The following is a 27498-nucleotide window of genomic DNA, read 5'->3' on the forward strand; positions in this document are numbered from 1 at the left end:
GTGACACAGGCACTCAGGCCTGTATGGTGTCCTTCTGTGCTTACATTTATAAGATTTTATGAATATATTAGGCACGTAAGGCAGTTTTCATAGCCTGAATTTCAACCAGTAGCACAGCCAGGATTCGTTCATTAAGGTGGAAAGAAGGGAGGAAAGATTTTGTTCCAAGGAAAAATAATCATTTACTATGAACCAGCTAGGATGTATGGGACCCATTCCTCCATCACCCCTGATTTTACCTTTGTGATCTCACATTGTGTGTTTTCAGGTTCGACTAGTGATATTTGGAAACAGTAACTCCTAAGTTGGCAACAGACTGAAGGTAGGAATCTTTCACTCTGCAGAAAAATAATTTGTCTCATTTAACTTCTTATTAATAAAGTGTAATCAAATTCTGCTTAGATGTAATCTATGTTTAATGAAAATAAAGTAACTGATCTTCAGAAGTAATGAAGTGATAATGACATTTCAGAAATTATGAAAGACATTTCAAGTTTAAGTGAAGATTAGTGAAAATGAAACCTCACTCTTATTGTGCACTTTATCAATGTTATGTCTGGAAATATCATCTTCCAGCATCATAATCATACAGAATGTCATATTATGGAAATATTGAATAATGTTTAGGGCTTTGAAAATTAGCTACTGGCCAGAGAATTACAGAGAGACTGAGAGTATTATAGTGTACAATAATATATGTTTGCCAATAAGAACAACTTACATTTATATAGCAACTTTAACATAGAAAAACATCTCAAAGTGCTTCACAGAAGTGTAATCAGACAAAAATTGACACTAAGCAAAGAAAGAGATATTAGGAGGGGTGTAAAAGCTTGGCCAAAGAGGTAGATTTGAAGAAAGGTCTTAAAAGAAAAGAGAGAGGTAGAGAAGAAGAGAGGTTTAGGGCTTAAATGGCTGAAGGCACATCCGTTAGTGGTGGGGTGAACATAGGAACATAAGAACATAAGAAATAGGAGTAGGAGTAGGCCATACGGCCCCTCGAGCCTGCTCCGACATTCAATGGCTGATCTTCGACCTCAACTCCACTTTCCGCCAGATCCCCATATCCCTTGATTCCCTTAGAGTGAAGAGAGTGGGGATGTGTAAGAGGCCAGAGTTGGAGGATCGCAGAGTTTTCAGAGGGTTGTAGCAGGTTACAGAGATAGGGAAGGGCGAGGCCAAGGGATTTGAACACAAGAATGAGAATTTTAAATTGGAAGTGTTGGGGGATCATGAGCCAATGTAGGTCAGTGAGCATAGGGGTGATGGGTAAGCGGAATTCAGTGCGTGTTAGGATACAGGCAGCAGAGTATTGTATGAGCTGAAGTTTATGGAGAATGGTGGCTGGCCAGGAGAGCATTGGAATAGTCAAGTATGGAGATAACAAAGGCATGGACGAGGGTTTCGGCAGTAAATGGGCTGAGGCAGGGGCAGAGATGGTCAATGTTGTGGGGATGAAAGTAGGCAGTCTTTGTGATAGAGAGGATATAGGGTCCGAAGCTCAGCTTAGGATCAAATAGGATGTCGAGGTTGCAAACAGTTGGCTTCAACCTGAGATGATGGCTGAGGAGGCAGATGGAATTGCTGGTATGGAGTTTGTGGCGGGGCCGAAGACAATGGCTTTGGTGTTCTCAATGTTCAATTGGAGTAAATTGCAGCTCATGCAGGACTGTACGTTGGACAAACAGGCTGTCAACACAAAGACAGTGGAGAGGATCAGACAGGTGGTGGAGAGGTAGAGATGGGTGTTGTCAGCGTACATGTGAAACTAGTTGTCATGGCTTAGGATGATGCTGCCAAGGGGCAGCATGTAGATGAGGACTACGAGGGGGTCAAGAATAGATTGTTGGGGGATTCCAGATGTAATGGTGTGGGATCTGGAGGAGAAACCATTGCTGGAGATGCTCTGGCTATGACTGGATAGGTAAGAATGGAACCAAGCAAGGGCAGTCCGACTGAGCTGCACAACAGAGGAGAGACATTGTCCATGTCAAAGGCTGCAAAGTGGTCGAGAAGGACGAGGAGGGATAGTGCACCACGGTCGCAGTCACATAGGGTATCATTTGTGACTTTGATTAGGGTCGTTTCAGTACTGTGGGAGGGCTGGAAACCTAATTGAAGAGATTTAAACATGGAAAGTTGGGCATGGATTTGGGAGGCAATAACACATTCAAAGACTTTGGAGAGGAAAGGGCGGTTGGAGATGGGGTGGTAGTTTGCAGGAACAGAGGGGTCGAGAGTGGATTTTTTTGAGGAGGGGTGATGACAGTAGTTTTGAAAGGGAGGGGGACAGTATCTGAGGAGATTTTTTTTATTATTCGTTCATGGGATGTGGGCGTCGCTGGCAAGGCCAGCATTTGTTGCCCATCCCTTTGAGAAGGTGGTGGTGAGCCGCCTTCTTGAACCGTGTGCAGTCCGTGATGGAACCATTTACAATGTCAGCTAGCATGGGGGCCAGGAAGTGAAGTTGGGTGGTCACCAGTTTAGTGAGAATGGGGTCAAGAAAGCAGAAGACTCCCATGGACAAGATGAGCTAGGAGAGCGCTAGAAGAGGAGATAGCAGAGAGACGAGAGAAAGATGTGGGTTCAGGGCTAGGGCAGAGGAAAATCTTGAGGGAGGTTTGGTATGGTTGTCAAGGGGGAGGAGGGGATGTGGCAGAGGCAGCTCAATGGATGGTCTCAATGTTAATGACAAAGAAGTCCATAAGCTCCTTGCACTTGTTGGAGGGGAGGATGAAGGGGCAGGGAAGAGGCGTTTAAGGAGACAAGAAGCTGTCGGCTATCTTTGCATTTCTGGATCATCCTGAAGTAGTGGGCGATTTTGGCAGAAAAGAGCAAAGCCCGATGGTGCTTGATGTAGCCCAGCCAGATCTGGTGATGGACGGCTAAGCCAGTTGTGCACTAGATATGTTCACGCTGCGCCCCTTGAACTTCAGGGAACAAAAAGGGGGCCATACCAGGGGGATTTACTGGGGACAAGGGCCTCAAAGATGGATGTGAAGGAATGATTGACAGCTGCATAAGTGGTGAATAAAAACATAAGAACATAAGAAATAGGAGCAGGAGTAGGCCAATCGGCCCCTCGAGCCTGCTCCGCCATTTAATAAGATCATGGCTGATCTGATCCTAACCTCAAATCTAAATTCATGTCCAATTTCCTGCCCACTCCCCGTAACCCCTAATTCCCTTTACTTCTAGGAAACTGCCTATTTCTGTTTTAAATTTATTTAATGATGTAGCTTCCACAGCTTCCTGGGGCAGCAAATTCCACAGACCTACTACCCTCTGAGTGAAGAAGTTTCTCCTCATCTCAGTTTTGAAGGAGCAGCCCCTTATTCTAAGATTATGCCCCCTAGTTCTAGTTTCACCCATCCTTGGGAACATCCTTACCGCATCCACCCGATCAAGCCCCTTCACAATCTTATATGTTTCAATAAGATGTTTCAATAAGATCGCCTCTCATTCGCCTCTCAAACAGGAATGGAGGGCTAAAGGCAAGATAGTTGGGAGTTTAGAATTACAGTTGTAAGTAACTTGGGGGAAGGTTTTTCCAGGGTGAGAGCCAAAAGAAATGGGTAGGCGTGGGCTTATCCAAGGGGGATTCAAGCCTGGAACGGTGGTAGGAGTGTAGGAAGGCAGAGGAATAGTGAAGGTTTGGGGTAGGAATTGGTGGGGCAAAGTACTTGAGAGGGGAGAAATGAAACGTGGCATGGCTGCATGTCAGGAAGGAGTAAAGACAGGAAAAAAGGGCTGGAGCAGACAAGAGAAGAGGGAAGATAATGGAGATAGAAGTAATGAGCTCGGGTCTGGAGCGGCAGCCAAAATGTGCATGTAAATGGGATTTCAGGTTACATACACATGGCAAAGATTAGGAGAGATATGTCTTGGTTGTATACAGAGGATAGGGAGGAAATTATATGAGAGAGTCCAAAGTTAAAGTCAGAGGCCCTGCGGTGGGCTAAGCTTGTCTTGTAGACAGGGTGGAGTCAGCATGGAACATGGACGAGCCAATGTCCAGGTTTGGAGACAGATGGAGGGTGAGTGAGTCTAGGGAACTGTTTAACAGAGAGAATATCAGTGTGTGCACTGCTGGAGGCTGTCTAGTGGAAGGTGGAGAGCACAGGACGTGCGAAGAGTCGACCATGACCTATCATAGGTTGATCCACGGCTCCAGAGGAGGATAACTTTGATGATTAGTAGTGCACACCAGTGGAATCAAAAACAAGGGACATAATCTTAAAATTAGAGCTAGGCCATTTAGGAGCAAAAACAGGAAGTCATTTTTCACACAAAGGGTAGTAGAAATCTGTAGATGCTCGGACAATTGGAGCTTTCAGGACTGAGATAGATAGATTTTTGTTAGGTAAGGGTATCCAGGAATATGGAACTAAGGCAGGTACATGGAGTTGAGGTACAGATCAACCCTGATCTAATTGAATGGTAGAGCAAGCTATAGGGGCTGAACAGCCCACTCCTGTTCCTATGCATCCAGTATACGAGCAGAGCAGTGAGGAGCAATGGGAGTGAGAATCTGAAAATCTGCAGGATACAATATACAATATCAGTGTCCTGCAACACTGACACTGCTGGAGTTTCAATGGGACAGGAGGGTGCAAGCACCATTTCGGGCACATCTCCGGCATCTCGCTGCCCATGGCGACTAGAAACTGCAAGGAGATCTGGGACCTAAATATTTTGGACAGCTCCAGAGGCCATTGGCCAAGCTATGAGGCATCAGATGCCCCATAGTTGGTGGAGCTATTTACCTCTTCCCCCTCGCACCCCCGCCCATCCCCGCAATGGGCTCCCCTGCATGGCTGTGAACACTGTGGAGAGCCAACCAGCAACATTCAAATTAGGCTGATCCAGGAAGATCCTTCAGGGTCAGTGCTGTGGCAGAAAGCCCCCACCACTACAAAGCTTTCCCCGAAGATAATCAAACCCGCACCCTGACTTTTCCTTATATCCCTTAGAGAGCCCCTGGTTAGGCCTCTCTACACCTAGTATCAATGTAGCTGGCCACACTGAGGTGTGTGTGAGAGCAGAACAGGATGATTGGTTGTCTGACTTTCTCTCCTTCCCTTGTGGGGAAGCCCTTTTCCTGCACTTTGTGATACTGCACTCACTCCATTGTGGTTCCTACTTATAATCAATAGGCAGGCACCAGGCAAAATGCCAGGGTTGAAATCAATATTTAACCTAGACAGAATCATAGAAGTTTACAACATGGAAACAGGCCCTTCGGCCCAACATGTCCATGTCGCCCAGTTTATACCACTAAGCTAGTCCCAATTGCCTGCACTTGGCCCATATCCCTCTATACCCATCTTACCCATGTAACTGTCCAAATGCTTTTTAAAAGACAAAATTGTACCCGCCTCTACTACTGCCTCTGGCAGCTCGTTCCAGACACTCACCACCCTTTGAGTGAAAAAATTGCCCCTCTGGACCCTTTTGTATCTCTCCCCTCTCACCTTAAATCTATGTCCCCTCGTTATAGACTCCCCTACCTTTGGGAAAAGATTTTGACTATGTACCTTATCTATGCCCCTCATTATTTTATAGACTTGTATAAGATCACCCCTCAACCTCCTACTCTCCAGGGAAAAAAGTCCCAGTCTATCTAACCTCTCCCTATATGTCAAACCATCAAGTCCCGGCAGCATCCTAGTAAATCTTTTCTGCACTCTTTCTAGTTTAATAATATCCTTTCTATAATAGGGTGACCAGAACTGTACACAGTATTCCAAGTGTGGCCTAACTAATGTCTTGTACAACTTCAACAAGACATCCCAACTCCTGTGTTCAATGTTCTGACCAATGAAACCAAGCAAGCTGAATGCCTTCTTCACCACCCTATCCACCTGTGACTCCACTTTCAAGGAGCTATGAACCTGTACTCCTAGATCTCTTTGTTCTATAACTCTCCCCAATGCCCTACCATTAACGGAGTAGGTCCTGGCCCGATTCGATCTCCCAAAATGCATCACCTCACAGTTATCTAAATTAAATTCCATTTGCCATTCATCGGCCCACTGGCCCAATTTATCAAGATCCCGTTGCAATCCTAGATAACCTTCTTCACTGTCCACGATGCCACCAATCTTGGTGTCATCTGCAAACTTACTAACCATGCCTCCTAAATTCTCATCCAAATCATTAATATAAATAACAAATAACAGCGGACCCAGCACCGATCCCTGAGGCACACCGCTGGTCACAGGCCTCCAATTTGAAAAACAACCCTCTACACCCACCCTCTGTCTTCTGTCGTCAAGCCAATGTTGTATCCAATTGGCTACCTCACCTTGGATCCCGTGAGATTTAACCTTATGTAACAACCTACCATGCGGTACCTTGTCAAAGGCTTTGCTAAAGTCCATGTAGACCACGTCTACTGCACAGCCCTCATCTATCTTCTTGGTTACCCCTTCAAAAAACTCAATCAAATTCGTGAGACATGATTTTCCTCTCACAAAACCATGCTGACTGTTCCTAATCAGTCCCTGCCTCTCCAAATGCCTGTAGATCCTGTCCCTCAGAATACCCTCTAACAACTTACCCACTACAGATGTCAGGCTCACCGGTCTGTAGTTCCCAGGCTTTTCCCTGCCGCCCTTCTTAAACAAAGGCACAACATTTGCTACCCTCCAACTTTAGGCACCTCACCTGTAGCGGTGGATGATTCAAATATCTCTGCTAGGGGACCCGCAATTTCCTCCCTAACCTCCCATAACGTCCTGGGATACATTTCATCAGGTCCCGGAGATTTCATAAGATTCCCATTTCTTCATTGAAAACACATTTCATTACCTCCTCCTTCAATTTTCTCACCTCCTCTTCTGAAGGCATGGAATCATGCTGTGGGACAAGTCTGTGGGGCACACACTATCCTCCAGCAGCTATTTTTCATGTGCGGGCCTATACACAGGCTATTGTCATTCTATTTCAGCATAGAGGCTTCACAGCCAAGTTCTCTTCCAGTCCTCACCTGATATTTACGCACATGGTTATCACCAGGGGTCACTGGATAGCAGTCAGGAGCAGAAACCCTGGCTGACTTTACCACTCCTTAGCCTGGAAACACAAGCCAATTCCAGAGCTCCTTTGGCTATCCCATCTGAGATCAGCTAACTCAACACAGCCCTGGGACCTTCCTCACCTGTATGTCTCAGTAGCACACCAAGGAGTCCATTAGGGAATTCTCTTTCATCATAACCTTTATTCAAAATATCAACAGGCCAGTTATCACTGCTTCTGCCAGGCGGGAACGGGGTTAGTAGTGCTCCGAAAATTGTGGTGCTGAACTTACCGCCCTGTTCTGGCTCCTGACCCACCTGCCGCCAATTCCAACCGCTCTTCGAAATGGGCGACCAGACTGGCTGCCTGTTTCAGGTGGGTGGATTATCAAGGCATGCAAATTGAGGTCCTGTAACGTACATTGATGCAACCTTCAGGTACCAATGGTGGGAGTGCGCGTGCCCCACATGCTACACCCATTGGTACTGGGTGCAGAGTGGCCTAACCAGTGCTCCTCAAAGGGTCCACTACAGGCTGCTCTGGTCGAGGAGCCCTAGATTTCCCTTCCACCCCGATCAGCCAGCTGTCTGTGGCTGCTGATTTGGCACTTGCAGCAAATAAAGCCCAACTGTCAAAATGGCTTTAGGTCTCTCGCCAAGGACCAAGCATGCGGCTCCTCCCACCACCTACCAAAAATGAAAACCAGCCCTCAAGAATAAGCAGATTTTTCTAATTTAACCTTTGAAGTAAAGCTCATCACCAATAAAGTCTCTGTTTACCAGCATCAGCCAGTTACTGATGATTAACAACTGAACTCAATTTCCATCCTATTATTCCTGATAATAAAGTGAGCACCATTCAACAGATGGCTCAATCCATTTACAATTGAAAACCGATACTAATCCATGCTGTGAACATGTTGTTGAAAGCTTCACAAGAAATATAAGCCCTGGGTTCATTATTTCTCAGGCCAGCAGAAAATACATTTTGTACCAGTTACCAGTCTTCATAAGATTTTGTAATATTGCAACAAATTGCAATATTGGCATCCTTGAGAGGGTATATAGGCAGGTGCACAGACACACAGAAAGAATGTTTGCCAATGTAACAGCCATTGAACATTTAAAAAAAAATTGTTGTGTAACGTGCTCTGAAACTTATTGACCTGAAAGATGCTACATAAATGCAAGTATTATTATTGCACATTGCATTGATATCAGGTCTGTGGCAATGCAGCCATGATGTAATGCCATTCTTTAAAAAAAATCCTGTTCCGAAGGAATAAGAGTCCAATTCTATATAACCACAACAGAAGTAAAAAAATCCAAAGCACAATAAATCTGGGGATAATGCTGCCTTTGCTAAGACGGCAATTCTTTTCAAAATGGATTGTCAAGTTCATATGTTAATAATTTAATTTATGCATGATATTTTGGGGATCAAACACAGTCAGTACATCGATACTGCCTGCCCTTACCAAATATAAGTCAGATGCTTAAGCCCTGATTTTAATTTAGGGTGCAAATCGGGTGGGCGGAGGCAAGACGGGTGGGAATCACCATAATGTTGCCAGCGTGAGGCCCGGGAGATGTTAAGGTCCGGATCTCATTTCAATATGATTAATTCGCTGCCCCCCTGATTGCGTCGGGAATCGGGCAGTGCTGCACTTCATTTGCGCAATTTCCGGCGGGACTCCCGAGTCCAATTTAAAGTGGGAATCCACCTCTGAAAGTGAGGTTGCATTCGCTGCTTTGAATTTTGTTGCAACAGTTCTGGACATAAATGTGGCATCAGAAATGATTCGCAGAGCTGCCCCCTGGTTTTCTGATGCCTTCCTGGAGGTCCTCGTGGAGGTCAGGGCATAGAGGTTCCCCAGCACTTGCAGGAGCACCTCCAGGGTCACACTTGTGCAGTCCTGGATATAAGTGGCTGAGAGGGTCCGTGCCAGCAATATCACCCCCAGTACCTAGGTTTAATATAGGAAGAGGTTCAATGACTTCACAAGAGTAGCAAAGGTGTGTATACCTCTTCATTGTTTCCAACTCTGCCAACAACACCTGACAACACTTCTGTCATTCCTCCACCCCGCGCTCCACAGTGCCCTCCCCTCCATCACATCCTTCAGCATCCTTCAGGACACACTGAAACACCTCTCGTTCTCCCATCACACTACACATGAACAGCATTCTTTTCTCACATCCTACCACTTGCATAACCACCAACTCCTGCCAGCATTCCTTCCTCACTTCACATCACACATACTTGGCTTCACATTCATCACCTCCACATCTTCATTCCATCTTGCTTCTTCTGCACCTATCACTATATGCACAAGCTCTACACAACTCCACTTACCTTTTCAACAGCCGTTTACTGTCTCTCCCTCTGATACCACCGTGGCTCAGTGGTATCACTCTTACCTCTGTGTCAGTAGGTTGTGGGTTCAAGTCTCACTCTAGAGACTTGAGCTGACACTCCAGTGCAGTACTATGGGAGTGCTGCACTGTTGGAGGGGCCGTCTTTCAGATGAGACGTTAAACTGAGGCCCGTCTGCCCTCTCAGGTGACCGTAAAAGATCCCATGGCACTATTTCGAAGAGGAGCAGGGGAGTTCTCCCTGGTGTCCTGGCCAATATTTATCACTCAACCAACATCACTAAAAAGCAGATTATCTGGTCATTATCATATTGTTGTTTGTGGGACTTTGCTGTGTGCAAATTGGCTGCTGCATTTCCTACATTGCAACAGTGATTACACTTCAAAAGTACTTAATTGGCTGTAAAGAGCTTTGGGATGTCTTGAGGTCATGAAATGCGCTAAATAAATGCAAGTCTCACAGGCTCGAGCACCCAGAAGTTACTGGCCACGAGCATCTCAAGGGTCCCAAAACAAATTACGTAGAGAATGCAATAAGACAAAATTCATGAATTTGTGTTCCCAGTGTACAGTTTCATGCACTAGGAACACATATCAGGAATTTGGGAGCAGAGGTCATTGGGTCCCATAAGATTTCTGACCTCTGTGCCCAATTCCCATTATGCACTCTTTCGGAGTGAAGTTCTGCACCAGAAGTGTGAATTTATAAAATCTACTCTAATAAACATAAACTGCCCAAACAAACCAAATGTGTGTCTAAAGGACAATGACTTCTGTGACTTATAAATGCAAGTTATTATTGTTGTTCTCATCTCTGTCTTATGTATTTTGTTCATACCACATGCTCGGCAAGTAGCTCTGATTAAAATAATTAAAGTCAGACTGGTCTGGTATAATCCCCATGAAATATAAAGTTATTTTTATCTTTAACCTTTACCAAGCTACATTTTAAATTTTTAAAATTTGAATCAATAGTGTGGAACTTACAGATGGCACAGAGGGAATCATGCAGACCAGGGACGTGATAGGTTTGATCCCCAGTTTGTGCTGTTTTAATTGATCTCAGCTAAGGTAGTGTTAGAGCTCTTGAATTAGACAGGGGACAACTTAGACTGAGTGGCCCCTGCTACAAAATGTACACGTGGATGTCAGGTTGGGCTTAGCTGTGATGCCTCTAGGATCTAATAACCTTCTGTCATTCATTATTTGGACTCATAAAATGAAGAATTGTCACTTGGGCAAAGTACTGAAGCATGTAGAATCCTACCCAAGGAAGAGTCAGTTGGCATAATTTTCAGTTTGTCAATGAAGAAGCAAATCAGGCGGGGTGTGTAATGGGGAACTGAACAGCAACTGTCAGTTCACCCCACCCCCCCACCCGCTGAAGTTGAAAATGATCCCCAGTGTCTTTAAAAGAGGAGGAAACAAAGGAATTAAATATGGAAAAAAATGTCAAGGTGAAAGAGATAATTATATCCTTTGTAGATAGGTTATTCAATGAAATAGCAGGGTCGCAACACAAGTCTGAAGAACACTTTGTTAAATTAGGTTGTAAATCATTTTTACATTCTTCTGCAAGAAGGACAGAATTTGTACCTTTGACTATTGTATTTTGCATAAGTACGTAAGAAAAGTCAAGGTTGAGAAAAGGCCATTTGGCCTTTTGAAGTTAACCCTCAAAGTTAGATTCTACAGTCAGTTACTTGGAACTCTGTTTCACTCACATGTGAAAGCAAATTAAAGTCACAAGATCCTGCTATCTTTTTACATCTTTTAAATGAATGCTCTGTCAGATGTATTGTGAGGGCAGTCATCCTTCATCCTTTCCAATTCAGCACTGTGGGAGGACGATCAATACCTAATTCAAAACAGAGGCATTGGAGAGAAACTGCAGGTCACTTTGTGTAACTGTCCGCAGAACACCCACGTTTTTCTGTCCCTAAACTGGAACGTGTATCTCAGTAATGCTCTGAAATACTTCTGAAGCAAAATTATATTATTGGTTGAAAATAAATAGCACCTGAAAATAGATGTTATATTAGTGTAAATGAACCAGAGAACCAAGTCTAAGTCTTTGTTTTCCTCTAAGTGCATTGTTTAAGAAAGTTCTGTTGCATGTTATATGGTGAGGAATTTAAGGAAGAATCATAAATAGACATAAAAAATATTTTTTTGTGTCTTTTTTTGGGCTCCCAGTGATAAATGCTGAAAGGTAATAAATAGAAAATGCATTGACTGTCAAAGAAAGTTGTTGAGGCCTTGTTAAGCGCTTATTAATGGCCTTCTTAAATGGAAATGGAAAGCAGTGCATGCCGAATTTCTCTGTGTGTAATACAGAAGAACTTTCTTTTCTGAAAGTCTTGTGAAAGTAAGCATTCAGTTAAGTGAAGTTCTATTTTCTGGACATCAAATAAAGTAGAATGGTTTTGGCATCCTCTCTATGGCTTCCTCTAGTGGAGCTCCTTCAATTATCCTTCTATTCCAATTAAGGACAACATCTCTCCCTCAAAGGATATTGGCATTTTCTCTGTACGAGGACCATCAACTGTAGCTCTCCTCACACTCTGTTTGCTTCAAACATTATTGTGCATTAATGCAGGGTAATTTCAGCCATGTGCATCACTTCCCGCATTAGCTTCTGCTTGTTATCAAAGTGTATTCTAGGTTTCCTTCGAAGAACTTGGGGGTGATTTTCAACTTTTGGCTGCCCGTTTCTCACCTAAAAAACAAACAGCCAGCAATTGAAAATCAGGGGGCACTTCACCAGTCCTATTCGTGCCCAAGGCCAGGCTGATTCAACTTTCAGGCGGGCCTGTAAATGACCAAGCAGCCCGCCCACCAGAAGCTGGTGGGAGGCTGCTTAAATATGCAAATCGAGGCCCTACACTGGTTTCTGCAATTCTTGCTTCTTGCGCATCCCTGATTTTAATCGCTCCACCATTGTCAGCCATGCCTTTAGCAGCGTAGGCCCGAAGCACTGGAAATCCCTCCCTAAACGTCTGTGCCTCTCGACCTCTCTCTCCTCCTTTCAAGATGCTCCTACAAACCTACCTCTTTTACCGTGCTTTTGGTCACCTATCCTAATAACTCCTTATGTGGCTCGGTGTCAAATCTTGTTTGTTAATGCACCTGTGAAGCACCTTGGGACGTTTTTACTACGTTAAAGGTGCTTATATAAATGCCAGTTGTTGTTGTTGTTGAGCCCCTATTGCAATTTTCATGTACAAACACACGTTGCTTGCTCCACCCAGTTGTATCAGGCATTGAGAGGCCTAGTCAATGGGTCCTTAAAGGGATCTCTGGAGGCCACTCACAAAAGACTCAGGAAACTTCTAATTTGTTTCTTGCTCCTCCTCGGCACCCCAAAATACCCCACCCACTGCCGGTCCTGTTATAGCCCCCTCCCTCCCAGGCCAGGCCTGCCAGCCACCTCAGCTGAGAGCCAGCCGATTTTCCACTCTCTCAGAACAGGCGACCGGTTGGCACCCAGCCTCAAAGTGCCAGCGTTATGCCAGCACCAACGGGTGTGTAGAGCAGCCGCTCAATCAACTTCATGCCTGTTTTAGGTACTACCTGAAAATTGCACCCCCTTGTGTTCTTGGTCCCACATTAATCCAATTCTGCTTTTCCTTTCATGCTCCAGGGTCTGGGAGGGGAAAAGTCAACACGGTCCCCACTTCTGATCACTATCCAGTGATTCCTGCTGTATATTGCAAGTGTGAAGTACCAAAGAGTGCCTGGGGGTCATAGGACTGTACCTTAGCACAAGAAGGTAGAGGGAATAAGCTCCGAAAGCTTGTGATTTTCAAATAAAACTGTTGGACTATAACCTGGTGTTGTAAGATTCCTTACATTTGTCCACCCCAGTCCATCACCGGCATCTCCACAATTTGAAGGTAAGTAAACGGCTGATATATTGCAGAAAATGCTGAAAGTACACAGCAGGTCTTCCAGCATCTCAAAAAAGTTAACCTTCAGTTAGAGTGTTCTGGTGACGTGTCAACACCTGCAACATTAATCCAGCTTTTCTCTCTTCGGAAGACCTGCTGTGCATTTCCAGCATTTTTTGTAATACATTCTCCTAGGATTAAAACACTTCTTTGATGGAAGTTCCATCCCTATCTCCCTCTCATGTCTACTCTTAACCTTCTGTGACAAAACAACAACTTGAATTTATATAACGCCTTTAACGTATTAAAACTTCCTGAGGCACTTCACAGGAGCGTTATCAAACAAAATTTGACACCGAGCCATACAAGGAGATATTAGGTTGGTGACCAAAAGCTTGGTCAAAGAGGTAGGTTTTAAGGAGCGTCTTAAAGGAGGAGAGAGAGGTAGAGAGGCGGAGAGGTTTAGAGAGGGAATTCCAGAGCTTAGGGCCTAGGCAGCTGAAGGCACGGCCGCCAATGGTGGAGCGATTAACATTGGGGATGCGCAAGATGCCAGAATTGAAGGTGCGCAGAGATCCTGGAGGGTTGTAGGGCTGGAGAGGATTACAGAGATAGGGAGGGGTGAGGGCAAGGAGGGATTTGAAGACAAGAATGAGAATTTTAAAATCAAAGTGTTGCTGGATCGGGAGTCAATGTAGGTCAGCAAGCACAGGGGTGATGGGTGAACGGGACTTGGTGTGAGTTAGGATACAGGCAACAGAGTATTGGATGACCTCAAGTTTACGGAGGCTACAAGGTGGGAAGCCGGCCAGGAGAGCATTGGAATAGGTGAGTCTGGAGGTAACAAAGGCATCTGTGCATGTGTTTCACTTCACCCTAACCAGATCTTGTGAGACTTATTACACTTGTCAAATAACAGAGCCAATTTCAAACATTAGCATCTTTTTATTTAGCTTTCACCTGATTCCACTTCAATATAAACCTCTACTTCTTATCATCTTGTTTCTCCTGGCTGTCTAGAAGTGCTTTCCTATGACCTATCTTGTTGTTTCTAGGTGCAACCTGAGAGCCAGTATCACATAAGAACATAAGAAATAGGAGCAGAAGTAAGTAGGCCATACGGCCCCTTGAGCCTACTCTGCCATTTAAAAAGTTCATGGCTGATCTTCAACCTCAACTCCAATTTCCCGCCCGATCCCCATATCCTTTGATTCCCTTAGAGTCCAAAATCTATCGATCTCAGTCATGAATATACTCAATGACTAAGTATCCACAGCCCTCTGGAGTAGAGAATTCCAAAGATTCACCCCCTCTGAGCAAAGAAATTCCTCCTCATCTCAGTCCTAAATAGCCCACCCCTTATCCTGAGACTATGCACCCTAGTTCTAGACTCTCCAGCCAGGGGAAACAGCCTCTCCGCATCTATCCTGTCAAGCCCTCTAAGAATTTTATATGTTTCAATGAGATCACCTCTCATTCTTCTAAACTCCAGAGAATATAGGCCCATTCTATTCAATCTCTCCTCATAGAACAACCCTCTCATCCCAGGAATCAATCCAGTAAACCTTTGTTGCACCGCTTCTAAGGCAAATATATCCTTCCTTAGGTAAGGAACCCAAAACTGTACACAGTACTTCAAGATTTGGTTGGCTGCACGTTTGGAACAAGAAGCTCTTGGGACTGAGGTGGCCCTCGTCTCATGACAGCTGAGTCCTAAGAAGGACCCACAGTGGGCTACATCTCTTGTGTGCCTGCTTGAGCAGCCCGGTCCTGCCTCTTATGTGCTTTTTGAGTAGTCCTCTAATAAGATAGGCCAGAAACTAATCATGTGCTCCTATCCTGAGAGATTGCTACATCATGTAGGTGGACTGCAGCCAGACGACAGGCCACAGGTTCTGGGTGGCCACTGATCAACCAGATGGCAGATCTAATGGTTCCCATCAGATCCTGATAGTGTCTCCTATAACCAAGCCACAAGTGACTGCAAACCAGAATGCAGCGCCCTCTAAAGTCTATCAAGTCTTGTTCACCCATCACCCCTGTGCTCGCTGACCTACATTGGCTCCTGGTCCCTCAATTTTAAAATTCTCATCCTTGTTTTCAAATCCCTCCATGGCCTCATCCCTCCCTATCTCTGTAACCTCCTCCAGCCCTACAACCCTTCGAGATCTCTGCGCTCCTCCAATTCTTGCCTCTTGCGCATTCCCGATTTTAATCGCTCTGCCATTGGCGGCCGTGCCTTCAGCTGCCTAGGCCCTAAACTCTGGAATTTCCTCCCTAAATCTCTCCACCTCTCTACCTCTCTCTCCTTCTTTAAGACGTTCCCTAAAACCTACCTCTTTGACCAAGCTTTTGGTCACCTGCCCTAATATCTCTCCATATGGCTCAGTGTCAAACTTTATTTTATAACGCTCCTGTGAAGCGCCTTGGGACATTTTACTACATTAAAGGCGCTATATGAAAGCAAGTTGTTATTGTTGTTGTTGTTACCCCCCAGGGCCTTCAGGGCTGCAGTCTGAGCTTTTGAAGAGAAGGTACCAATTTCCTACAGGGGAAAAAGGGCTCAGTCATAGACTGCAGTGAAGCTGCCTGAGACTCCATTGATGCCTGCAATGAATATAGAAACATAGGAACATAGGAACAGGAGTAGGCCATTTGTCCCCTCGAGCCTGTTCCGCCATTCAATGAGATCATGGCTGATCTGTGACCTAACTCCATATACCCCCCTTAGCCCCATATTCCTTAATACGTTAACAAAAATCTATCAATCTCAGATTTAAAATTAACAATTGAGCTAGCATCAACTGCCGTTTGCGGAAGAGAATTCCAAACTTCTACCACCCTTTGCGTGTAGAAATGTTTCCTAACTTCACTCCTGAAAGCCCTGGCTCTAATTTTTAGGCTATGTCCCCTGGTCCTAGACTCCCCAACCAGCGGAAACAGTTTCTCACTATCAACCCTATCAGTTCCCCTTAATATCTTGAAAACTTCGATCAAATCACCCCTTAATCTTCTAAATCCCAGGGAATATCACCCTAGTTTGTGTAATCTCTCCTCGTAATTTAACCCTTGGAGTCCAGGTATCATTCTAGTAAATCTACGCTGCACTCCCTCCAAGGCCAATATATCCTTCCTAAGATGCGGTGCCCAGAACTAAACACAGTACTCCAGGTCTGGTCTGACTAGGACTTTGTATAACTGTAGCATAACTTCTACCCCCTTGTATTCTAGTCCTCTAGACATAAAGGCCAGCATTCTATTTGCCTTTGTGATTATTTTCTGTACCTGTCCATGACATTTTAATGATTGATGTACATGGACCCCTAAGCCTCTTTGGACCTCACTGTTTCGAGCTTTTCACCATTTAGAAAGTACTCTGATCTATCCTTTTTAGGTCCAAAGTGGATGACCTCAGACTTGCCTACATTGAAATCCATTTGCCACAGTTTTGCCCATTCACTTAATCTATTAATATCACTCTGTAATTTTATGCTTCCATCTACACTACTTACAATGCTGCCTATCTTTGTGTCATTGGCAAACTTGGATATGTGGCTCTCTATCCTGTCATCTAAGTGATTGATAAATACATTGAATAGTTGAGGCCCAACACAGATCCCTGTGGGACACCTCTAGTTACATCCTGCCAATTTGAGTACCTGCCCATTATCCCTACTCTCTGTCTCCTGCCGCTCAGCCAATTTCCTAACCAGGTCAATAACTTGCCCTCAATTCCATGAGCTCCAACTTTAGCTAACAGTCTCTAGTTAACAAAGAAACTGTTTCCTTGAAGTTGCCACATGCGAAGGCTATAGAAAGCCACTGTGACTTTTGCCACCTGCTGCACATCCAGGGAGAGCAACCTCAGTGCCTAACACCTTTCTGTTCATAGCAGGACCCATGAGATCTGACTCCACTCTCCTCTAGCTCCCTTGTCCTCTGTAAACGTCCCTGTGCTAATTTCTCATCTCCACTATCTTGACCCCCAATGGTTGAAAATCTCTGAGTTGGTGATGGGAAATAGAAAGGGTGATTGATATGAATATGATGGGGTGTGGATGCCTTTTGTAAGGCATCTGCTCAGAGGCAGTTAAGTAAGAGAAGCTGAAACTTCACGAACTCTCACAGCGTTGTAAGGGTTAAACCACTTTGTTCAGCCTTGATAGATACAAGAGATGAACGGACACATATTTACTGTCCAGTCTTCCACAGACACGGCACAAGTTTCTGTTTCTATTGATACCATCACATTTTGTAGTGTGGGGGAGCAGCCAGCAGCTCATTCACTGGCATTAGTGATGTTTGGATTTATGCAAGAAAATGGATTAAAATCAAATTGAACTGGAATTGAACTTTTGAAATTTAGGGTGCACCTAAACTGAACGGAATTGAAGTTCTTCAAAAATGAACTAATTTAGAATGGTCTTGGCTTCTTTCAACACCAGTGGATGCTGAGTTATTGAATATATTCAAGGCTGAGATTGATAGATTTTTGGAATCTAAAGCAACCAACGGATATGGGGATCGGGCAGGAAAGTGAAGTTGAGGTTGAAGATCAGCCATGATCTTATTGAAGGGGTCGTATGGCCTACACCTGCTCCTATTTCTTATGTTCTTATGTTACTGTGATCTTAGCCATGACAGCAATTGGGGCTGTTCGCTGATGATTGCACAGTAATCACACCCGCATGCAGCTAGACCTGGACAACATCCAGGCTTGGGCTGATAAGTGGCAAGTAACATTCATGCCACACAAGTGCCAGGGAACAACCATCTGCAACAAGAGTGAGTCTAATCACCTCCACTTGACATTCAATTACATTACTATCACTGAGTCCCCCACCATTAACAACCTGGGGGTCACCATTGACCAGAAACACAACTGGACCGGTCACATAAATGCCGTTGTTACTAGAGCAGGTCAGAGGCTGGGAATTCTGCGGTGAGTGACTCACCTCATGACCCTCCAAAGCCTCTCCGCCACCAAGAGCACAAGTCAGGAGTTTGATGGAATATTCTCCACTTTCCTGGGTGGGTGCAGCTGCAACAACACTCAAGCAGCTCAATATCATCAGGACAAAGCAGTCTACTTGATCGGCACCTCATCCAGTAGCCTAAACATTCACCCTCTCCACCACCAGCATACCATTTCTGCAGTGTGTACTTGTGTACTATCCACAGGATGCACTGCAGCAACTCGCCATGGCTTCTTCGGCAGCACCTCTCAAATCCGTGACCTCCATCACCTAGGAGGAGAAGGGTAGCAGGTGCATGGGAACACCATCACCTCTAAGTTCCCATCCAAGTCACACACCATCCGTTCCTTCATCGTCACCAGATCAAAATTCTGGAATTCCCTATGTAACTGCATTTTGGGAGCACCTCCACCACACAGACTGCAGCAGTTCAAGAAGATGGCCCACATCTCAAGAATGAATTAAAAAAACCAACATAATTTATGGTTAGAAGTCGAGTTGAAGATATATTTGAGATATGATGTGGAGATGCCGGTGATGGACTGGGGTTGACAATTGTAAACAATTTTACAACACCAAGTTATAGTCCAACAATTTTATTTTTAATTCCACAAGCTTTCGGAGGCTTCCTCCTTCCTCAGGTGGTGTGAAAATGTCATTTCCACACCACCTGAGGAAGGAGGAAGCCTCCGAAAGCTTGTGGAATTAAAAATAAAATTGTTGGACTATAACTTGGTGTTGTAAAATTGTTTACAATTATATTTGAGATATATTCACGATAATGGCACATCGTGAACTTCATAAGTTATCGGCTGCATCTGCCCATTACTCTATATCTCTGATTATAAATATTTCCTTCAGATGTTATGACTGAACAAGTGTGTATGTTTTGAAATTTGAATGCTCTTGAATATAGGGGCTAAATTAACAGTATCATGCCAGTGAATGATGGGTTGATCGAGGTTAAACTTTTGATGGAAAACAAAAGATTATGGAAACACTCAGTGGGTCAGGCACAGCATCTGCGGAGAGAAGTGAAGATAACGTTTCAGGCAATTGCCATTCATTAGTTCAATTGTACCATTCTACTGCCACTCCACTGAGACTAGCCAACTCACCACAGACTAGGCATCAAACCTGGTACCTTCATTGACTGTACAGCTCAGCTACTCAAGGGGTAAATTCACTGATCTATCAGGAAGTTTACCCTTTAATCATTGTGCGTACCATGGAGCTGACCAGTATAACATTTAAATCCATGTTCCTATTCATTTGCATATATCTCCAATTTCTGATACTAACAGATTTTGATGTTCTCGTTTAGCATTTGTCTACCAATTGGGCAATAGTACTAAAAACAGTTCTTTGCAAAACTGCAAGCCTGCAAAATTCAAACAGGACAAATCAGCAACTATGAAATAAAAGTACAAATAGGACTGAGTTGCCTTGGATTCAACAGCCAGAATGCCAGGACTCAGGGGTAGAGGATTGAATACCTCTGAACAGTATTATACAGTCTCCATGGTTCATAATGATATCGGGCCCAAAAACTAGTTGGGGACCGATGAGGCCGTAGACCATCCAGTATTTTATGGGGAGGGGGAAGGTTTCCTCTGTATGTTCTAGGTAATGAAATTGTAACCTGTTTATAAAGGATGAAATCTTCCCCCTCATGTTTTTAATGTGATCTAAGTTTCTTTATTGAAGTAATGCAGATTTTGTAAATGATTAAATATGGTCTTGCTTTTGGTTTCTCTCTCGGTAAAAGCACTTTGCTCTTTTCATTAAATTTTTGCTGAATAATGGTATAAGCAACACAATTTTATAAGAGTACATCAACTGGCCCAAACTAGATCAATAATATGGAATGGTAATATATCAAAAGTACATTGATTCTCATTCAGTTGTAGAATTTGAAGAGCTCACTGATATATTCATCTTTAGTTTTATTGCATTTGCAGATTTTTCCGGTGATTGGCACCAAACCTGTAGAATCAGCTATGGCAAAACTACTTGTGCACAGTTTCATGTTATCAGTGGCATTTAATTTGGTAAGTAAAGCAATGCCAAGCTATAAAGGCACCTTGTTATCAACAATACACAGCATGTTTACACTGAAACATTATCATCCACTGTAGAAGAGTATTAATTTTGTTTATCTTTGCTTCTTATTTTTGCATCAAATCTTTACTGTTAGTGGCATCTCATAAATGTGCAACCTCAACCCCTTCTCACCTGAAGTGGCAAACAAACCAAGCAAACAAATGGTTTTAGGTTCTTATTGAAAATAATTAAAATCCCAGAGTGGTCCAAGTGTTAGTGTGGTGTACTCACCAATTCACTCTGGTCGTGATTATTATTACTCACCGTAACAGGAACTTAGACTAGTCATTGGGGTCAAAAATTAAGGGTATTAATGTGTCTTAAATGAAGTTAGGCTACATTTATTCTTGTGGCTGTATTTGTTGGCTGCTGTGGTGAAGTGTTGAACTCCCTCACTCAGAAGCGCTAAGTTGAATTGCAATAATGGCTGACATTCAAACTTGTAGGCTTTTGTGGGATGGGTTTTGACAATTATGGAACAGGCCACTGGATGATAGAATACTTTATTATAGTGAAGTACTCCACTTTAAAGAGAATGAAAATAGGCAGGAAGATGTATTGCCTGTTAGCTGACCATAAACCAACCAGCAACCCCAACGGTAATCTTCGGAGGGCAGTAGGTTAGGGTTGAATAGTGGAAATGTGAAGTTGAAGAAGTTTTGGAATTTTTCTTGGTAACCATTTATGCAGATCTTTCCCTCATGAGGTTAAATAGGTGGGATAGTCCAGAATAAGGTAGATTGTATATGGTGTGGAAATAAATGGCTTTATATAATACAAAACTAAAGTATCCTGTGCTTCTTAGTTGAAGAAGGAAATGGAGTGGAATAGGAAATAAATAAATTTGGAAAATATATAGATAATAAAAACCAGGGAGCCCAGTATATTGTTGTGCAGAGCAACGGTTGGGTAAGATGTGGGTTGCCTTGCCCTGTAGCACATGGAATGAGTTCCCATTTTCAGCCAGTGCCATTTAGGGGTGAAGGCCTCCCATAGAAATGGAAATATCAGAGATAAGCCATTCCACATTGCACTTGAACCTCCTCGCAGCCTATGCACAGTCTTCTCAGTGAATGATGTATGATCCAGAGGAATGTAAGTAGACTGGAGACAATAACATACAAAAAGAGGGATAAAAACGGTAACAGGTTTCAGGAAGAATCTCTGTAAGAAATACGATTTCTAGACCAAGTCATAGTCATGTATCCCATCCTGCAAAGCTTTAGGTACAGTGCTAAAAAGCGAAGCCTTGCATCTGTGAGAATACAAAGTGAGCCAGCATCCCACAGGAAATGATATGCCTGAAATCAGGCAAAGTGATTGAGAATATTGCAAAGACAATAAAGCTGTGAACAGACACATTGAAGATCAAATTGTCAGAAACAGATAACAAAACATCCCAAGGCATAATCAAAGACTCAGGACCTGGACACAGACTAATCCTGTTATGTTAATTGCAGGAGCTTTGTTCAGACAATCAGGTAACTTTTATGATTGGCATATACAGGATGAGACATCTTAAATGTCTGCATCCGAACAATCCAAATATACAGAAAGATAAGGACATGTTCCTCCCCCATAAGATAGATAGACTGGCTACGAGAGCAGGTCAGAGGCTGGGTATTCTATGGCGAGCAACTCACCTCCTGACTCCCCAAAGCCTTTCCACAATCTACAAGGCACAAGTCAGGAGTGTGATGGAATACTCTCCACTTGCCTGGATGAATGCAGCTCCAACAACACTCAAGAAGCTCGACACCATCCAGGACAAAGCAGCCCGCTTGATTGGCACCCCATCCACCACCCTAAACATTCACTCCCTTCACCACCGGCGCACCGTGGCTGCAGTGTGTACCATCCATGCCAAGGCTTCTTCGACAGCACCTCCCAAACCTGCGACCTCTACCACCTAGAAGGACAAGAGCAGCAGGCACATGGGAACAACACCATCTGCACGTTCCCCTCCAAGTCACACACCATCCCAACTTGGAAATATATCACCGTTCCTTCATCGTCGTTGGGTCAAAATCCTGGAACTCCCTTCCTAACAGCACTGTGGGAGAACCTTCACCACATGGACTGCAGCGGTTCAAGAGGGCAGCTCACTACCACCTTCTCAAGGGCAATTAGGGATGGGCAATAAATGTTGGCCTCGCCAGCGACGCCCACATCCCATGAACAAATTTTTAAAAAATTGACAATAGAATGGATATCGGAAAGATGTCTGGAACAATGGGCACCCTGATGGGGGGAGATGTTCGAGACAGATGACATCATGAGACTAATGTCGTTAAGCTACTAGAAGCAACTATGCTTCAGAAAGATATAAAAACTGGGACACTGTCCCACTACAAGTTAGAAGCAGCTTCTGGGTCGACAGAGGCCCACACACCCTACGATTGCGCAAAGGGTGTGCGTTGGTATCTGTCCCGGTTCATCCCAAACAGTTCGGTAACACAGGCCGCTGTCCTCTACGGGCTTTTCCCTGGGATGCACACCGAGACAGATATCACCTGCGGCTGGAAGACCATCAACTCGCTGAAGCAGGCCCTTTGGTCAATCTGAAACATGCTGGTCTTCTAGCTGAAGGAGCTGTCCATGACCAAGTGTTGCCGACTGGCACACTCCAAGGTTCAGGAGTACATGCTGCAGGACGCACTAGAGGCGAGGTGCGACCTATACAAGGGCACTATGGGGAAAGGCCACGGTGTAAGGCCACCCCACCTTGTATAAGAACATAAGAACATAATGTGGAGATGCCGGTGATGGACTGGGGTTGACAATTGTAAACAATTTTACAACACCAAGTTATAGTCCAGCAATTTTATTTTAAATTAAAATTGTGAATTTTAATTTAAAGCTTGTGAATTTAAAATAAAATTGCTGGACTATAACTTGGTGTTGTAAAATTGTTTACAATAAGAACATAAGAAATAGGAGCAGGAGAAGGCCAACTGGCCCCTTGAGCCTGCTTCGCAATTCAACAAGATCATGGGTGATCTTCTACCTCAATGCCATTTTCCTGCACCATCCCCATATCCCTTGATACCTTTAATATCTAGAAATCTATCGATCTCTGTTTTGAATGTACTTAATAACTGAGCCTCCACAGCCCTCTGGGGTAGAGAATTCCAAAGATTCACAACCCTCTGAGTAAAGAGATTTCTCCTCATCTCAGTCCTAAATGGCCAACCCTTTATTCTGAGACTGTGACCCCTGGTTCTAGACTCCCCAGCCAGGGGAAACATCTGTCGAGCCCTGTAAGAATTTTGTATGTTTCAATGAGATCACCTCTTATTCTTCTAAACTCTAGAGAATACAGGCTGAGTCTACTCAATCTCTCCTCATACCACAACCTCGCCATCCCAGGAATCAGTCTGGTGAACCTTCGTTGCACTCCCTCTATGGCAAGTATATCCTTTTTTGGGTAAGGAGACCAAAATTGTACACAATACTCCAGGTATGGTCTCACTAAGGCCCTATATAATTGCAGTGAGACATCTTTACTCTTGTACTCAAATCTTCTTGTAATAAAGGCCATTTGCCTTCCTAATTGCTTGCTGCACCTGCACATTAGCTTTCAGTGACTCATTTACAAGGACACCCAGGTCACTTTGAACATCAACATTTCCCAATCTCTTACCATTTAAAAAATACTCTGCATTTCTGTTTTTCCTCCCAAAGTTGATAACTTCTCATTTTTCCACATTATATTCCATCTGCCATGTTCTTGCCCACTCACTTAGACTGTCTATATCCCCTTGAAGCCTCTGTGCATCCTCCTCACAACTCACATTCTCACTTAGTTTTGTATCATCAGCAAACTTGGAAATATTATATTTGGTCCCCTTTTCCAAATCATTGATATAGATTGTGAATAGCTGGGGCCCAAGCACCGATCCCTGCGATACCCCACTAGTCATAGTCTGCCAACCTGAAAAAGACCCATTTATTCCTACTCTCTGTTTTCTGTCTGTTAACCAATTCTCAATCCACGCCTGTATATTACCCCCAATTCCATGTGCTCTAACTTTGTTCACCAACCTCCTGTGTGGGACCTCATCGAAAGCATTCTGAAAATCCAAATACACCACATCCACTGGTTCCCCCTTAAGTATCCTACTAGTTACATCCTCAAAGAACTCCAATAGGTTTGTCAACATGATTTCCCTTTCATAAATCCATGTTGACTCTGCCAAATCCTATTATTATTTTCTAAGTGTTCTTTTATCACATCCTTTATAATAGATTTGAGCATTTTCCCTACTACTGATGTCAGGCTAACCGGTCTGTAGTTCCCTGTTTTCTCTCTCTCTCCATTTTTAAATAGTGGGGTTACATTTGCTACCCTCCAATCTGCAGGAACCGTTCCAGAATCTATAGAATTTTGGAACACTCATGTACAAGGACAGTATTGTACACCATGAGTCATAAGAAATACTGTGTTTGAATTGTAATAATGAGATCGCTTTGTGTACGATCTGTAGTATTTTAGTTTGAATTGTACTGGTTTTGAATTGTGATATTCCATTGAACAATGTGTCTCCTTAAGTTCTATGAAATAATTTATTTTTATGAAATAAAGTATATTTTGAAATTAAAAAACGCCTATGATACCAGGCCTGATCAGCTTGAAACTTCCCAGGGACAGGTTGTACCATCCTTGTTTATTTGATATAACTGTATTAGAACGTTGTTATATAAATGGCCTTGCCAGCGACGCCCACATCCCGTGAACGAATAAAAAAGTACTTGTTGTTTGGTATTACTGCATTAGAATGCTGCTCTTGTGTCTATAATAAAGCTTGCAAGTTTGGCCACACTCGGACCCGAATTATTGTGGAAGTTATTATTAAGAAGGATTAACAACCCTTGGTAGCATTAATAATAGCATATTTCCAACAAGCTCTACAAAAGTTTAATCCATGGACCCCTCAAATTGGTGCTAAGGATTTTTAGTAGAAAATTTGCTTACTACTTTCAGTTTTGGAGCATACCTTTTCTGTTGGGGAAGCATGAGTTTATAACAGTGAAACTCAATGTAGAAATAATTTCCTGATTTTCTAAGAGGACTGTGCTAGATGTGGTGACACAGCGTGTCCATTCGTCACACACTTAACTCCAAATCACAACCACGCTCGGGCTAAGCACTTCCCCACTGGAGTGATAATTGGAAGGCCAGATATCCAGGCTGCTTATTCTAAAGAGATCTGATAGGAGCAGGTTACTCTCCTCCCTCTTGGCCAAGAAAGTTGCAGGAGTTTAGGGGACTGTATGAAGCAAAAAGAGGAGAAAATGAAATACATTCTCCCTTCCCCTAGAAGAAACAGTGGTATGGGAATACAGAGATATTTTGCCTGCTTTGTAAATTCTGATTTATTACCATTATCCTCTTCTCAGGCTTTCTCATTAAGATCACATCGATATCAAATTATTTTCTAAGGGGTCTGTGTGTGAGTCAACAACGTACACAACAAACTTGCTCTTCGGTTAATGTCTCGGATTGTCTGTTTTCTTCCTTCCAAGGCGAATAAAGTAAACAACCTGATGAGATGATGGCCTAGGAATCACTACTGGTGCACTACTAGAGGGCTAATAAAAATTTCTGGTTGAATTTGCTGCTGCTCATTAACCTCAATATTGCTGATTTCAGTAGCAGGAGTAAATTGTGCACTATAATGCCTTCACACTGGACAGAGCAATGAAACAGCAGAAATAATAACAAGGCAGAGCAACTCTTATCTTCATTAAGGAGGCATTTACACCCCGTCATTTGTAGAGGGAAGAGCGAGCCTGGGATCCATTGATATCACTCTAATACGCACGCAGCTAAGGCTTGCAAGTGTCATTTTGACAATTAGATGCTAGAATTGTTGATCCAGGAAAAAAGGAAGAGGAGGCCAGACTGTATGGAGCCGCTAGGCAACTTTCCCAGAATTGCCTAAGGAGTGGGCTTGAGAAAAAGTAGCAAAAGGGATAAATTCAGACTCCAGAACCTGGCAGACCTAGAGAGATATGAGGATCAAGACGGACGACCTCAAAAAAGCAGCTAAGGTAAGGATGTTTTGCATGAACAATTACCTGCCATGCATGCCACTAACGTGTATTTAATTTTACACTGAACTTTAATAACTATTAATAGAAGTTTACCCTATGTAGAACTATGAGAGAAACAGAACACTGACTGCTTACTGTGCACGGCCATTCTGTAGCATTGGAGAAATACATTTAGTAACTTTACAAATGAAACCGACTAACTGTACAAATTTTACAGGGCCTTGACACAAGAAATCCTTATATGACAACCTAGCAATATCATGATGCAGATTCATTTAGTGTTGGACAGTATGGGCTCTAGTGTGGCCAGTTGTATGTCACTATTATATCTAAACTGTAAAATCTCAAGACTACTTATCTGCTTGCAGGACAAGATGGCAAATGATAGAACTGAAGAAGGTCCCAGGTACCACAAGACCTTGACTCCTGTTGAGAAGGCCACATGGACATCATAGACCATCATATTCGTTCATGGGATGTGGGCGTCCCTGGCAAGGCCAGCATTTATTGCCCATTCCTTATTGCCCTTGAGAAGGTGGTGGTGAGCCGCCTTCTTGAACTGCTGCAGTCCGTGTGGTGAAGGTTCTCCTACAGTGCTGTTAGGTAGGATGTTCCAGGATTTTGACTCAGCGACGATGAAGGAACGGCGATATATTTCCAAGTCGGGATGGTGTGTGACTTGGAGGGGAACGTGCAGGTGGTGTTGTTCCCATGTGCCTGCTCCCTTGTCCTTTTAGGTGGTAGAGGTTGCAGGTTTGGGAGATGCGGTCGAAGAAGCCTTGGCAAGTTGCTGCAGTGCATCCTGTGGATGGTACACACTGCAGCCACTGTGTGCCGGTGGTGAAGGGAGTGACTGTTTAGGGTGGTGGATGGGGTGCCAATCAAGCAGGCTGCTTTGTCCTGGATGGTGTCGAGCTTCTTGAGTGTTGTTGGAGCTGCACTCATCCGGGCAAGTGGAGAGCATTCCATCACACTCCTGACTCGTGCCTTGTAGATGGTGGAAAGGCTTTGGGGAGTCAGGAGGTGAGTCACTTGCTGCAGAATACCCAGCCTCTGACCTGCTCTTGTAGCCACAGT

General features: G+C 43.8%; 1 protein-coding gene across 1 annotated transcript in view; it reads left to right on the forward strand.

Moving 5' to 3' along the window:
• The window catches only part of calcr (calcitonin receptor), a 236995-nt gene that overhangs the window by 51666 nt on the left and 157831 nt on the right, over positions 1 to 27498 (forward strand). Inside the window, exons 2-3 of the mRNA XM_068004501.1 lie at positions 269 to 322; positions 20223 to 20312. Coding sequence (XP_067860602.1) covers positions 20262 to 20312 — 51 coding nt within the window. The 5' untranslated portion in view covers positions 269 to 322; positions 20223 to 20261. The remainder of the gene's footprint in view (positions 1 to 268; positions 323 to 20222; positions 20313 to 27498) is intronic.

The sequence above is a fragment of the Heptranchias perlo genome, chromosome 2 (assembly GCF_035084215.1).
Source record: "Heptranchias perlo isolate sHepPer1 chromosome 2, sHepPer1.hap1, whole genome shotgun sequence".
Taxonomy (NCBI): Eukaryota; Metazoa; Chordata; class Chondrichthyes; order Hexanchiformes; family Hexanchidae; genus Heptranchias; species Heptranchias perlo.